Source organism: Panulirus ornatus, chromosome 48 (assembly GCF_036320965.1).
Source record: "Panulirus ornatus isolate Po-2019 chromosome 48, ASM3632096v1, whole genome shotgun sequence".
Taxonomy (NCBI): domain Eukaryota; kingdom Metazoa; phylum Arthropoda; class Malacostraca; order Decapoda; family Palinuridae; genus Panulirus; species Panulirus ornatus.
Genome location: NC_092271.1, coordinates 29,987,669 through 30,002,824, shown reverse-complemented (window position 1 = coordinate 30,002,824; position 15,156 = coordinate 29,987,669). Strand labels below are relative to the sequence as shown.

At 39.8% G+C, this 15,156-nt stretch overlaps 1 protein-coding gene across 9 annotated transcripts in view; it reads left to right on the top strand.

Moving 5' to 3' along the window:
* Positions 1–15,156, top strand: part of milt (trafficking kinesin-binding protein milt) — a 249,712-nt gene that overhangs the window by 218,062 nt on the left and 16,494 nt on the right. For 6 of the 9 annotated variants that reach the window (XM_071690412.1, XM_071690410.1, XM_071690413.1 and 3 more), the window contains 2 exons: positions 1,291–1,347; positions 11,952–12,257. In XM_071690412.1, coding sequence (XP_071546513.1) covers positions 1,291–1,347; positions 11,952–12,257 — 363 coding nt within the window. The remainder of the gene's footprint in view (positions 1–1,290; positions 1,348–11,951; positions 12,258–15,156) is intronic. The other 3 variants (XM_071690411.1, XM_071690416.1, XM_071690417.1) reach the window with 1 other exon arrangement.

Sequence of the window (15,156 nt, the reverse complement as noted above, 5' to 3'; positions counted from 1 at the left end):
CTTTCTGTACATAATCAGTTGATCTATATTCTCGTTTCCATTGAGAGAGAGAGAGAGAGAGAGAGAGAGAGGTTAAAAGGGTAAAGAATCTGAGCCTAGTACATCATGACTCTCACCCCATAGCCTTAATTAGTGTTTCCATTTCATATTCACAGTATCCTTATTGTTCGTGGATTTTAGAATTGATAGCAAAGCAGCCCCCATCTCATTCACATGATATGAATGGATGTATTTTATCATTATGCATGTACATGCGCTGATGAACTGCAGCTACTGTCTTGTACATGTGATGCACTTAGTTGACATTATTTGAGATTGTTCTGTCATATGCTTTGTCAAAATCTGTGGATACTTTTAGTGAACTGATGCCTAATGCTTCATTAGTTAAATAATGGAGCTTAGATATATCGATCCATATCATACCATTTAGGTTCCACTGAGCGCTTAGACGATGCTTTGAGCATCCTTGTGAGACATGGTTCCAAATTTTGCAGTTATTTTATTCACAGCTGATCCCTTTCAAATTACTCTTTTTTTTCTCTAAAATCTTGTTTCTTTCAGCTTTTGTTATATAATTGTATGATGAACTGCATTTCATGTGAATGTGGGTTTTTTAGAGGCTGATACTGAAGATTTTTTAACCTGATTACTATAATGGATCACAGTTGTAGACTTTCATGACATGCTTCCATTCTTCACTGCGTGTAAAGCATCTTAGTACCTTCACTTTTACTTCAAACCTGCATTTTATATTTGTTCCCTATTCTTTGGGTTTTAGTTGTCATTGTTAGGTAATGAATGGTACAAAATAAAAAGAATGAAGTGAAATATTAGCATAATGCTGTTATCACTGCAGCACATAAGACCTGACCTCAGTTTACAACATAAACAAATTCTAAGAACCCACCTGGTACAAAAAGCACTGTCTTCACTTGCAAGTTACCTCAAACAGATTGATAATGCAGATGAAAGCTGCTTAATTTTTGTTGTTATCAGTGGTCTTAGTCATGGCAGATCACATGGCTGTCTTAATGATTATTTTTCAAACTTCAGTTTACCTGCAACTGCAGTGCATATTTAAGTACCATTTGTTGGCAACTAGTATTTGAAGTATACAAAGGCACTTAGTTTAAGTTGAAAAACTTTTCATCAGAACAGTATTGCATCGTGTGAAAAATTAGATGTAATTACATATATAATGTAGTCAGCTTTATTGCTGAGCTGTAATTAAGAACTCATCAAGGCTTTTATGATACCATGTTTGTTACATCTACATCTGTACTTCAACAGCAAGCATGGATCTCTCCCGATGTGTGGCTTAAGCCAGTCAGCCCTGTACCAATTCAGGTACTAGTTACCCAGAGGAAAAGCTCACTGCTTGCACCCAGAGTTGAACAGTATTCCTAAAATCTAGAATAGAATTGTTGTCTCTCCTTGTATATTGCTGACTTAGCTAAGCTGTATGTATTCTCTTTGTCTAGTGATGCTGCAAAGAATTATTGTGTATACAAAGCTATAAGATATTTTCTGTTTTATTCTGGATTTTAGTAACACTTGCTTTTTTGGATGTTGATATGTTTTCAGTCTTTTGACTTATTTTTCACTGTAGTAGTAGTGATGATAAATCATGCATAATGACAATCATTTACTTTTCTCTGGATGCAGGGAGGAAATGCTGGTTTCTAATTAATTAAAAAGATTTGATGGAAGTGCTGTAATCTATTTTTGTTAGCATGATATTGCTTTTAGAATGAGGAGATACAGTCAGATGGTACACTTGCAGCTTAATTATGCCAGCCTATACACTGTTTTTGGTCATGGTCTCTTTACAGGAATAAAGATATTTAGACAAAGTATAAGCTTGAGTAAGGTATTAGTATAGTCATAAGACTGGCAAATTTCAAGATTTGTTTTTTAAACCTAATGATGATCTGAAGTCACTGTTGCCCAGATTTGTTGTCCAGGCTTAATTCTGGATAATCGATTATATGAAGAGCCTACAGAGACTATGTAGTAGACCCATAGAAGACCTTGAATCAGTTATCACAAGTAGTTATTGACCAACAAAATAAAATGGAAGTTTGTTAGCCATGATGTTCAAGCCCATCTCTTGGTGGAAACACCTTCATTTAGCTTTTTCTGTTCAGCACTTACCAAAAGATTATGTCCAGAATCTCAAACACATTGTGGATAGCTGTTAAGTTCGAGCTGTGAAAGAGGGTAGACGTAGTGCTCATAACTGACTCGAGCTTTGTTTGATTTTTATGTGCACTTAGCCGATTGTTATGCCTTTTTGTATTCTGTTTGTTTTATTATCAGGTAGTGGAGTATAATTTCAAACAATTTTACCATGCTTGTGAGAAAAATCTCTTAATATTGTATAGCTTTGGCATCATTATGTAAAGAGCATTATAACTTAAATATTACAGTATTTTTGAACATTTCATTATTAATGAAAAATGATCTTCAAAATGAAAATTGGACAATATAAATGTTTTCAGATCTGTTGCTTTTGCAAAGCTTAAGTGTTCTTCTGAGAATTGTATTTGAACTCTTGAATGCCACTCTTATGAAATGTCACTTTATGAACAATTGCAATACAAAGGTCCTCTATTGTCAGATCCTCCACCCTCATCATACACAACATTGACAAAACACTAACCTGCTGAAGTGACACATTAGGCACTGAACAGCCATCTTAGATATGGACTTTTTTTTATGTTAACTGAGAAGGTATCAGCTATTAAGGTCCTAATCAAGGCCATCTCAATTATGCAAAATTTATGTATATTTGCATGTGTGGATGTGTATGTATATACATGTGTATGGGGGTGGGTTGGGCCATTTCTTTCGTCTGTTTCCTTGCGCTACCTCGCAAACGCGGGAGACAGCGACAAAGCAAAATAAATAAATAAATAAATAAATATATAGTGACAAAGCAAAATAATAAAAAAAAAATATATATATATATATATATATATATATATATATATATATATATATATATATATATAGACTTTTGGATGTTAATGTGCTGAGAGGTGCAACTGGAGGGATGTCTGATCATTATCTTGTGGAGGTGAAGGTGAAGATTTGTAGGGTTTTTCAGAAAAGAAGAGAGAATGTTGGGGTGAAGAGAATATTCTGGTGAGAGTTAGTGAGCTTGGGAAGGAGACTTGTGTGAGGAAGTACCAGGAGAGACTGAATTCAGAATGGAAAAAGGCTGAGAACAAAGGAGGTAAGGGGAGTGGGGGAGGAATGGGATGTATTTAGGGAAGCAGTGATGGCTTGCGCAAAAGATGCTTGTGGCATGAGAAGCGTGGGAGGTGGGTTGATTAGAAAGGGTAGTGAGTGGTGGGATGAAGAAGTAAGATTATTAGTGAAAGAGAAGAGAGAGGCATTTGGACAATTTTTGCAGGGAAAAATGCAAACGAGTGGGAGATGTATAAAAGAAAGAGGCAGGAGGTCAAGAGAAAGGTGCATGAGGTGAAAAAGAGGGTAAATGAGAGTTGGGGTGAGAGAGTATCATTAAATTTTAGGGAGAATAAAACGATGTTTTGGAAGGAGGTAAATAGAGTGCATAAGACAAGGGAGCAAATGGGAACTTCAGTGAAGGGGGCTAATGGGGAGGTGATAACAAGTAGTGGCGATGTGAGAAGGAGATGGAGCGAGTATTTTGAAGGTTTGTTGAATGTATTTGATGATAGAGTGGCAGATATAGGGTGTTTTGGTCGAGGTGGTGTGCAAAGTGAGAGGGTTAGGGAAAATGATTTGGTAAACAGAGAAGAGGTAGTAAAAGCTTTGCGGAAGATGAAAGCCGGCAAGGCAGCAGGTTTGGATGGTATTGCAGTGGAATTTATTAAAAAAGGGGGTGACTGTATTGTTGACTGGTTGGTAAGGTTATTTAATGTATGTATGATTCATGGTGAGGTGCCTGAGGATTGGCAGAATGCTTGTATAGTGCCATTGTACAAAGGCAAAGGGGATAAGAGTGAGTGCTCAAATTACAGAGGTATAAGTTTGTTGAGTATTCCTGGTAAATTATATTGGAGGGTATTGATTGAGAGGGTGAAGGCATGTACAGAGCATCAGATTGGGGAAGAGCAGTGTGGTTTCAGAAGTGGTAGAGAATGTGTGGATCAGGTCCAAGAGTCTCTTTTTGGCACACCTATTTATTGATACAAGATCCAGTAAAGCTTGCTTACCATCTTTCTTTCTGCACATATACATATTCATATTCCTATTTCTAAACTGGGTATTCCTAGTCTCCTTTTTCTGCACACAACCCCTTATATATCCTTAGACAGAGCAGGTGAAGGGAATGTGTTGTCACCCGCTTGCTAAACTTTGAATAAATACATTCTGGTGCAAGCTACGAATGAAGACTTCACAAGAGGCAAATTTGGAAAGTGTGGTGGATATTTTTGTGTGTCATAAATAGCCAGACAGTTGTTCCTTATTTTTGGTGATTTTTGGACCTAATATGATATATTTTAGGCATACCATACAGGTTTACTGTAAGATATTGACTGGATAATACATTTGGGTAACAGTACCCTTGTTTCACTCTGTGTAGGTTCATGAATTTTGAAATAGCTATGTTATATGTCTTCTCAGTACCAGTTTTTCAGAACTATGAACTTAGGTATTATTTAATGGAAGAAGAGTGAATGATAAAAGATTGCATGATGCTTTAATCCTCCCAGTTTCATATTTTTTTTTGTTTTTGGCAAGAAGTATCTTGAGTGCTGATTTGCAATGTGTGATAGTATTTTCACTAACCTGTAGGCTTTAGTCTAAGAATCAGCATTTGAATATATGCTTTTGCAAAGCACATTCATTCTTGAATGTTTTAAGTTTATCACTTCACAAGCATATATATAGTCACTGAACATCAGTTTTGTCATGTTATATGTGATGAGTTTAAAAGTAATCTCAGAATTATTTGAAACATGGTTACAGATTTAAGAGTGTAACATCTGCACTGCATATACTTTGATGTATAAACTTACTCTAGACATTTTCTTGTTAAGACAGTAACACACTGTGATTTTGAAGCCTATTTTCATTATGATATGCATTCTTTCATTATCAAAAACAAAAAATTTTACTATCATTCCTCAACCCCAAGAAACTTTTTTAAGGCTTGTTGACCTACAAGGCTGCTCTCCATTCAGGAGCAGTAAATGATAGACTGTGTTGGAGGATGAAGGTTCTTGGCAAAACTCATCCTTTCTGTCTATTGACACTGATTCAGCCTTGATAAGAGTGACTTTTTGCTTATGGAGAAACCACTAGCAGGTGGAGTCTGGTAACACCAGCTAAAGTATATCATATCCTTAAAGTATTTTCAGGTTTTTGTGTTTTTTGCATTGCTCTTTCATGGCCAGACCATAGCACTTACAACTTCAATTTTAGATGTAGTTACCCCAGAAATTGGGCAAGGGTTAAAGCTACACCACCACACTACACAGTGATCTTACACAACATATCCAAGATGGATTCAACCAGCCACAACTACTCCTCCCACATTGTACGTGTGGCAGTAGACATCAATAGAACATTCAGCATTGTCCCTCAACCCATCCTCACACAAAAGATACTTTACACCACCCTTCACAACAGTTACAAAATGTGGTGGATGAATTTCATGGCTGGCCACCATGTCAGAGTCGGTCACAAGGGCTTCACTTATAAAACAAACTGTACAATGGAGTTCTTAAGGAACTGTTCTTTCTCCAGCTCTCTTCAGTCTCTTCTTACACAAATTCCCAGCACCTCAAGCAAACCTTGATATGATCCTTTCATATACAGATGACTTCTCAACCACATCATAACAACGTGACACCACAGTAACAACATCAAATATGCAGCACTTCTTTACACATTTTGAACAGTGGCTCACCAACAACAGATGTCTGCATCCTCACAGAAGACCTCAGTCACTTTAACCCCATACAAACATTAATCCAGCTCACACCCTCAAGTCACCTTGAATGGACATTCACTCCCACTAAAAAAAACACCAACCGTTCGGAGCATTACATACAACATGTATATAAGTGTTTTAGATATCTGGGAGTGGATTTGGCAGCGGATCGAACCATGGAAGCGGAAGTGAATCATAGGGTGGGGGAGGGGGCAAAAGTTCTGGGAGTGTTGAAGAATGTGTTAAAGTCGAGAACATTATCTCAGAAAGCAAAAATGGGTATGTTTGAAGGAATAGTGGTTCCAACAATGTTATATGGTTGCGAGGCTTGGGCTAAGGATAGAGTTGTGCGCAGGAGGGTGGATGTGCTGGAAATGAGATGTTTGAGGACAATATGTGGTGTGAGGTGGTTTGATTAAGTAATAATAGGGTAAGAGAGATGTGTGGTAATAAAACGAGTGTGGGTGAGAGAGCAGAAGAGGGTGTTTTGAAATGGTTTGGTCACATGGAGAGAATGAGTGAGGAAAGATTGACCAAGAGTATATATGTGTCAGAGGTGGAGGGAACGAGGAGAAGTGGGAGACCAAATTGGATATATACACAAATTGGATATATACATACACATACTCACTCCATCTCCTTCTCACATCACCACTACTTGTTATCACCTCCCCATTAGCGCCCTTCACTGAAGTTCCCATTTGCTCCCTTGTCTTACGCACTTTATTTACCTCCTTCCAGAACATCTTTTTATTCTCCCTAAAATTTAATGATACTCTCTCACCCCAACTCTCATTTGCCCTCTTTTTCACCTCTTGCACCTTTCTCTTGACCTCCTGTCTCTTTCTTTTATACATCTCCCACTCAATTGTATTTTTTCCATGCAAAAATCATCCAAATGCCTCTCCAAATTGGATATATACACACACAGACATATACATATATACACATGTACATAATTCATACTGTCTGCCTTTATTCATTCCCATCGCCACCTCGCCACACATGAAGTAACAACCCCCTCCCCCTTCATGTGTGCGAGCTAGCGCTAGGAAAAACAACAAAGGCCCCATTTGTTCACACTCAGTCTCTAGCTGTCATGTAATAATGCACCGAAACCACAGCTCCCTTTCCACATCCAGGCCCCACAGAACTTTCCATGGTTTACCCCAGACGCTTCATATGCCCTGGTTCAATCCATTGACAGCACGTCGACCCCAGTATACCACATCGTTCCAATTCACTCTATTCCTTGCACGCCTTTCACCCTCCTGCATGTTCAGGCCCCGATCACTCAAAATCTTTTTCACTCCATCTTTCCACCTCCAATTTGGTCCCCCACTTCTCCTCGTTCCCTCCACCTCTGACACATATATCCTCTTTGTCAATCTTTCCTCACTCATTCTCTCCATGTGACCAAACCATTTCAAAACACCTTCTGCTCTCTCAACCACACTCGTTTTTTACCACACATCTCTCTTACCCCACTATTACTTACTTACTCAATCAAACCACCTCACACCACATATTGTCCTCAAACATCTCATTTCCAGCACATCCACCCTCCTGTGCACAACTCTATCCATAGCCCACGCCTCGCAACCATATAACATTGTTGGAACCACTATTCCTTCAAACATACCCATTTTTGCTTTCCGAGATAATGTTCTCGATTTCCACACACTCTTCAAGGCTCCCAGAACTTTCGCCCCCTCCCCCACCCTATGATTCACTTCCGCTTCCATGGTTCCATCAGCTGCCAAATCCACTCCCAGATATCCAAAACACTTCACTTCCTCCAGTTTTTCTCCATTCAAGCTTACCTCCCAATTGACTTAACCCTCAACTCTACTGTACCTAATAACCTTGCTCTTATTCACGTTTACTCTCAGCTTTCTTCTTTCACACACTTTACCAAACTCAGTCACCAGCTTCTGCAGTTTCTCACATGAATCAGCCACCAGCGCTGTATCATCAGTGAACAACAACTGACTCACTTCCCAAGCTCTCTCATCCACAACAGACTGCATACTTGCCCCTCTTTCCAAAACTCTTGCATTCACCTCCCTAACAACCCCATCCATAAACAAATTAAACATCCATGGAGACATCACACACCCCTGCCACAAACCTACCTTCACTGAGAACCAATCACTTTCCTCTCTTCCTACACATACACATGCCTTACATCCTCGTTAAAAACTTTTCACTGCTTCTGACAACTTGCCTCCCACACCATATATTCTTAATACCTTCCACAGAGCATCTCTATCAACTCTATCATATGCCTTCTCCAGATCCATAAATGCTACATACAAATCCATTTGCTTTTCTAAGTATTTCTCACATACATTCTTCAAAGCAAATACCCGATCCACACATCCTCTACCACTTCTGAAACCACACTACTCTTCCCCAATCTGATGCTCTGTACATGCCTTCACCCTCTCAATCAATACCCTCCAATATAATTTACCAGGAATACTCAACAAACTTATACCTCTGTAATTTGAGCACTCACTCTTATCCCCTTTGCCTTTGTACAATGGCACTATGCAAGCATTCTGGCATTCCTCAGGCACCTCACCATGAGTCATACATACATTAAATTACCTTACCAACCAGTACAATACAGTCACCCCCTTTTTTAATAGATTCCACTGCAATACCATCCAAACCTGCTGCCTTGCCGGCTTTCATCTTCCGCAAAGCTTTTACTACCTCTTCTCTGTTTACCAAATCATTTTCCCTAACCCTCTCACTTTGCACACCACCTCGACCAAAACACCCTATATCTGCCACTCTATCATCAAACACATTCAACAAACCTTCAAAATACTCACTCCATCTCCTTCTCACATCACCACTACTTGTTATCACCTCCCCATTAGCCCCATTATTATTATTGTACTTGATTTCTGTTTCCCACATCAATGAGGTGGTGCCAGGAAACAGACAAAGAATGGCCCATACATACACATACTTACTTATACATACATATATAAACACATGCACAGACATGTACATATATATGCATGTACATATTCATACTTGCATGCCTTCATCCATTCCTGGTGCTACCCTGCCCCACACGAAAGAGCATCGCAACCCCCTGCTTCAGTAAGTTAGTGCCAGGAAAACAGACAAAAAAAGGCCACATTCATTCACACTCAGTCTCTCGCTGTCATGTATAATGCACCATAACCACAGCTCCCTATCCACATCCAGGCCTCACAGACCTTTCCATGGTTTACCCCAGACACTAAAGGTATCGTAGTCCCAACAATATTATACAGATGCAAGGCATGGGCTATAGATATGAATGTGAGGAGGGTGTATGTTGAAAATGAAATGTTTAGGGACAATAAAATGGGTGAGATTGTTTAATTAAATAGGTTATTTATGGGTATGAAAGAGATGTGGTGGTAAAAAGTGTGGTTGAGAGAGCTGAAAAGAGTGTACTGAAATGGTTTGGACATACTGAGAGAATGAGAGAAAGGCTGACAGGGAGGATATATGTGTCGGAAGAGGAAGGAACAGAGAACAGGGAAACCAAACTGAAGATGTAAGGATGGAGCAAAGAAGATTCTAAGCAATCGGGGCATGAACATGCCCGAGGATGAAACATATTCATAGGATAGAGTGAATTTCAATGTTGTGGTATACAGGGGTCAGCATGCTGTCAGTGGCCTGAACCAGGGCATGTGAAGTGTCCAGGATAAACCATGAAAAAGTCTATGGGGCCTGGTTTTGGATAGGGAACTGTGGTTTTGATGCATTACACATGACAGCTAGAGAATAGATACGAGTTGGTGTGGCCTTTCTTCGTCTGTTCCTGGCACTAACATGGGAAATGGCAATCAAGTACGAAAGAAAAGAATTAATTCATATTTAAGTATTTCTGGACTCTGCCTGTATGAGATTACGCTATGATTGAAATATCACATTTGGCAAGGTTGTTTCATTGTGCCCTAGTAATTTGCTAGGCTGTTATTGTATTGTCTTGTGAAGCAAGCATAAGATAAAAAGAGATTTTCTTAAATATAAGAAGGCAGCAAGTATGAATATGTATATGTGTATGTCTGTGTATGTTTTTGTATGTATACATTGAAATTTATAGATATGTATATGTGCGTGTGTGGGCGTTTATGTATATTCATGTGTATGTGGGTGGGTTGGGCCATTCTTTCATCTGTTTCCTTGCGCTACCTCACTAACACGGGAGACAGCAGTTAAGTATAATAAATGAATAAAGGTAATATAGTTATGCCCAGCTGCATATGTGCAAATCCTATCTTAGTATAATCAATACTTGCATACAATAACAGATTTTTTTTTTTTTTTTTTTTTTTTTTTATACTTTGTCGCTGTCTCCCGCGTTTGCGAGGTAGCGCAAGGAAACAGACGAAAGAAATGGCCCAACCCCCCCCCCCCATACACATGTACATACACACGTCCACACACGCAAATATACATACCTACACAGCTTTCCATGGTTTACCCCAGACGCTTCACATGCCTTGCTTCAATCCACTGACAGCACGTCAACCCCTGTATACCACATGACTCCAATTCACTCTATTTCTTGCCCTCCTTTCACCCTCCTGCATGTTCAGGCCCCGATCACACAAAATCTTTTTCACTCCATCTTTCCACCTCCAATTTGGTCTCCCTCTTCTCCTCGTTCCCTCCACCTCCGACACATATATCCTCTTGGTCAATCTCTCCTCACTCATTCTCTCCATGTGCCCAAACCATTTCAAAACACCCTCTTCTGCTCTCTCAACCACGCTCTTTTTATTTCCACACCTCTCTCTTACCCTTACGTTACTTACTCGATCAAACCACCTCACACCACACATTGTCCTCAAACATCTCATTTCCAGCACATCCATCCTCCTGCGCACATCTCTATCCATAGCCCACGCCTCGCAACCATACAACATTGTTGGAACCACTATTCCCTCAAACATACCCATTTTTGCTTTCCGAGATAATGTTCTCGACTTCCACACATTTTTCAAGGCTCCCAAAATTTTCGCCCCCTCCCCCACCCTATGATCCACTTCCGCTTCCATGGTTCCATCCGCTGACAGATCCACTCCCAGATATCTAAAACACTTCACTTCCTCCAGTTTTTCTCCATTCAAACTCACCTCCCAATTGACTTGACCCTCACCCCTACTGTACCTAATAACCTTGCTCTTATTCACATTTACTCTCAACTTTCTTCTTCCACACAATAACAGATATATATGTGATTTTGGCATAAATGAGGGAGATTAGTGTGCACACATTTCCACTTCCCATGTACTCATTATCTCATGTCATTTACAGTCCCTTTCTATTATTTTGGGTGTTGTAGTTCTTTATTCATATCATAAGTAATGAAAATAGTTTTATTTATTTTGTATAGTTTATGTTTGATATATTTTTTGGGTACAAAACTTTAGATTTTTTTGTTATTGTTTGTCTGGATCATAACCCATTTTGCCCTTAAGGTTCTTAACAAAATGCAACAAGAGCTATTTGAACACAAATTTCTCCTGAGTATATCTCTATAATGAATAAAAAAGACTTGCACATCTTTTTCTGCTTCATCTTTTATGGTTTTATTTAGATACATCTGCAATTCAAAAGATGGAGAAGTTTTGGATAACTGAAAATAAAATTGAATTTAGATTTATTTTGAGGTTTAATAGAGTGTGTAAGAGTGAAGCAAAGCAAAGGAGTGCTAGATCAAAGCAGGAATGAAAAGACATAGTGAGTATGTGAATGAAAGAAATGCTGGCGTGGACTCAAAGATCTTATGCAATAACATCATAGATATGTGTGGAAAAGACATTCATAGGACCACTGTGCTGACTAGTGAGCACCAGCATATTAGGCATAGAATAACAAATAGATAACAAGGCAATTTAATATATTGTTGTGTCATGCTTTATATATTGCACTTAGAAGTCTGACGTTTTGTTTCTGAAGTCATGCTTGCATTATATTAATCTGCATTATCTTTCACCAGCAACAACATGCGTCGCACATTTGATACTGTGCGTCTCACAGGCAAATACACAGGCTTGGGATCACAGGGATCTCTCAGCTCCTTGGGATATGGAGGCTCAGTTCACTCCACGCCAACCCACCATCCACACACCCCATCACATATGGCAACTCCTACACATATGGCATCCAGTGGAGGCACCTATGCTATGTCTTATATAGGTTCCCGAGGCTCATCTGTCTATTCTGGGGGATCAGGACATCCGTCTTTGGATTCTGGGGCAGATTCTGATGCTTCTGTGCACACAGATTCGGAGGATAATTACCCGTTAGTATTTCTATGCACTGGTTAATGCTTTGACATTTTTTACTTTCATTTTGGTTATCAGTTTAGCATGGGGTATCCTTTTTCTTCTTTGTACAGGTCTAAAGAGTCCAATCAGGACTAGTATGAACAGGAAAGTATTTTGAAGAAGTCCCGAGCATATCTTTCTTGCATTACTTTTTTGTTCTTTACAATATAAATTGAGATTTGTACAGTAGCATATTTGCTTTTATAAGTTTCAGCATGAATACCATGCTTTGATTTCTGCAAAGTTATTGATAAACATATGTATATATAACAGATTTGAATGCAAAGGTGAGTAATGTGGCAGTTGAGGGAATAATTGGTATACATGGGGTGTTCAGTGTTGTAAATGGAAATGGTGAAGAGCTTGTAGATTTATGTGCTGAAAAAGGACTGATGATTGGGAATACCTGGTTTAAAAAGCGAGATATACATAAGTATACTTATGTAAGTAGGAGAGATGGCCAGAGAGCGTTATTGGATTACGTGTTAATTGACAGGCGTGCGAAAGAGAGACTTTTGGATGTTAATGTGCTGAGAGGTGCAACTGGAGGGATGTCTGATCATTATCTTGTGGAGGCTAAGGTGAAGATTTGTATGGGTTTTCAGAAAAGAAGAGTGAATGTTGGGGTGAAGAGGGTGGTGAGAGTAAGTGAGCTTGAGAAGGAGACCTGTGTGAGGAAGTACCAGGAGAGACTGAGTACAGAATGGAAAAAGGTGAGAACAATGGAAGCAAGGGGAGTGGGGGAGGAATGGGATGTATTTAGGGAATCAGTGATGGAGTGCGCAAAAGATGCTTGTGGCATGAGAAGAGTGGGAGGTGGGTTGATTAGAAAGGGTAGTGAGTGGTGGGATGAAGAAGTAAGAGTATTAGTGAAAGAGAAGAGAGAGGCATTTGGACGATTTTTGCAGGGAAAAAATGCAATTGAGTGGGAGATGTATAAAAGAAAGAGACAGGAGGTCAAGAGAAAGGTGCAAGAGGTGAAAAAAAAGGGCAAATGAGAGTTGGGGTGAGAGAGTATCATTAAATTTTAGGGAGAATAAAAAGATGTTCTGGAAGGAGGTAAGTAAAGTGCGTAAGACAAGGGAGCAAATGGGAACTTCAGAGAAGGGCGCAAATGGGGAGGTGATAACAAGTAGTGGTGATGTGAGAAGGAGATGGAGTGAGTATTTTGAAGGTTTGTTGAATGTGTTTGATGATAGAGTGGCAGATATAGGGTGTTTTGGTCGAGGTGGTGTGCAAAGTGAGAGGGTTAGGGAAAATGATTTGGTAAACAGAGAAGAGGTAGTGAAAGCTTTGCGGAAGATGAAAGCCGGCAAGGCAGCAGGTTTGGATGGTATTGCAGTGGAATTTATTAAAAAAGGGGGTGACTGTATTGTTGACTGGTTGGTAAGGTTATTTAATGTATGTATGACTCATGGTAAGGTGCCTGAGGATTGGCGGAATGCGTGCATAGTGCCATTGTACAAAGGCAAAGGGGATAAGAGTGAGTGCTCAAATTACAGAGGTATAAGTCTGTTGAGTATTCCTGGTAAATTATATGGGAGGGTATTGATTGAGAGGGTGAAGGCATGTACAGAGCATCAGATTGGGGAAGAGCAGTGTGGTTTCAGAAGTGGTAGAGGATGTGTGGATCAGGTGTTTGCTTTGAAGAATGTATGTGAGAAATACTTAGAAAAGCAAATGGATTTGTATGTAGCATTTATTGATCTGGAGAAGGCATATGATAGAGTTGATAGAGATGCTCTGTGGAAGGTATTAAGAATATATGGTGTGGGAGGAAAGTTGTTAGAAGCAGTGAAAAGTTTTTATCGAGGATGTAAGGCATGTGTACGTGTAGGAAGAGAGGAAAGTGATTGGTTCTCAGTGAATGTAGGTTTGCGGCAGGGGTGTGTGATGTCTCCATGGTTGTTTAATTTGTTTATGGATGGGGTTGTTAGGGAGGTAAATGCAAGAGTTATGGAAAGAGGGGCAAGTATGAAGTCTGTTGGGGATGAGAGAGCTTTGGAAGTGAGTCAGTTGTTGTTCGCTGATGATACAGCGCTGGTGGCTGATTCATGTGAGAAACTGCAGAAGCTGATGACTGAGTTTGGTAAAGTGTGTGGAAGAAGAAAGTTAAGAGTAAATGTGAATAAGAGCAAGGTTATTAGGTACAGTAGGGTTGAGGGTCAAGTCAATTGGGAGGTGAGTTTGAATGGAGAAAAACTGGAGGAAGTGAAGTGTTTTAGATATCTGGGAGTGTATCTGGCAGCGGATGGAACCATGGAAGCGGAAGTGGATCATAGGGTGGGGGAGGGGGCGAAAATTCTGGGGGCCTTGAAGAATGTGTGGAAGTCGAGAACATTATCTCGGAAAGCAAAAATGGGTATGTTTGAAGGAATAGTGGTTCCAACAATGTTGTATGGTTGCGAGGCGTGGGCTATGGATAGAGTTGTGCGCAGGAGGATGGATGTGCTGGAAATGAGATGTTTGAGGACAATGTTTGGTGTGAGGTGGTTTGATCGAGTAAGTAACGTAAGGGTAAGAGAGATGTGTGGAAATAAAAAGAGCGTGGTTGAGAGAGCAGAAGAGGGTGTTTTGAAGTGGTTTGGGCACATGGAGAGAATGAGTGAGGAAAGATTGACCAAGAGGATATATGTGTCGGAGGTGGAGGGAACGAGGAGAAGAGGGAGACCAAATTGGAGGTGGAAAGATGGAGTGAAAAAGATTTTGTGTGATCGGGGCCTGAACATGCAGGAGGGTGAAAGGAGGGCAAGGAATAGAGTGAATTGGAGCGATGTGGTATACCGGGGTTGACGTGCTGTCAGTGGATTGAATCAAGGCATGTGAAGCGTCTGGGGTAAACCATGGAAAGCTGTGTAGGTATGTATATTTGCG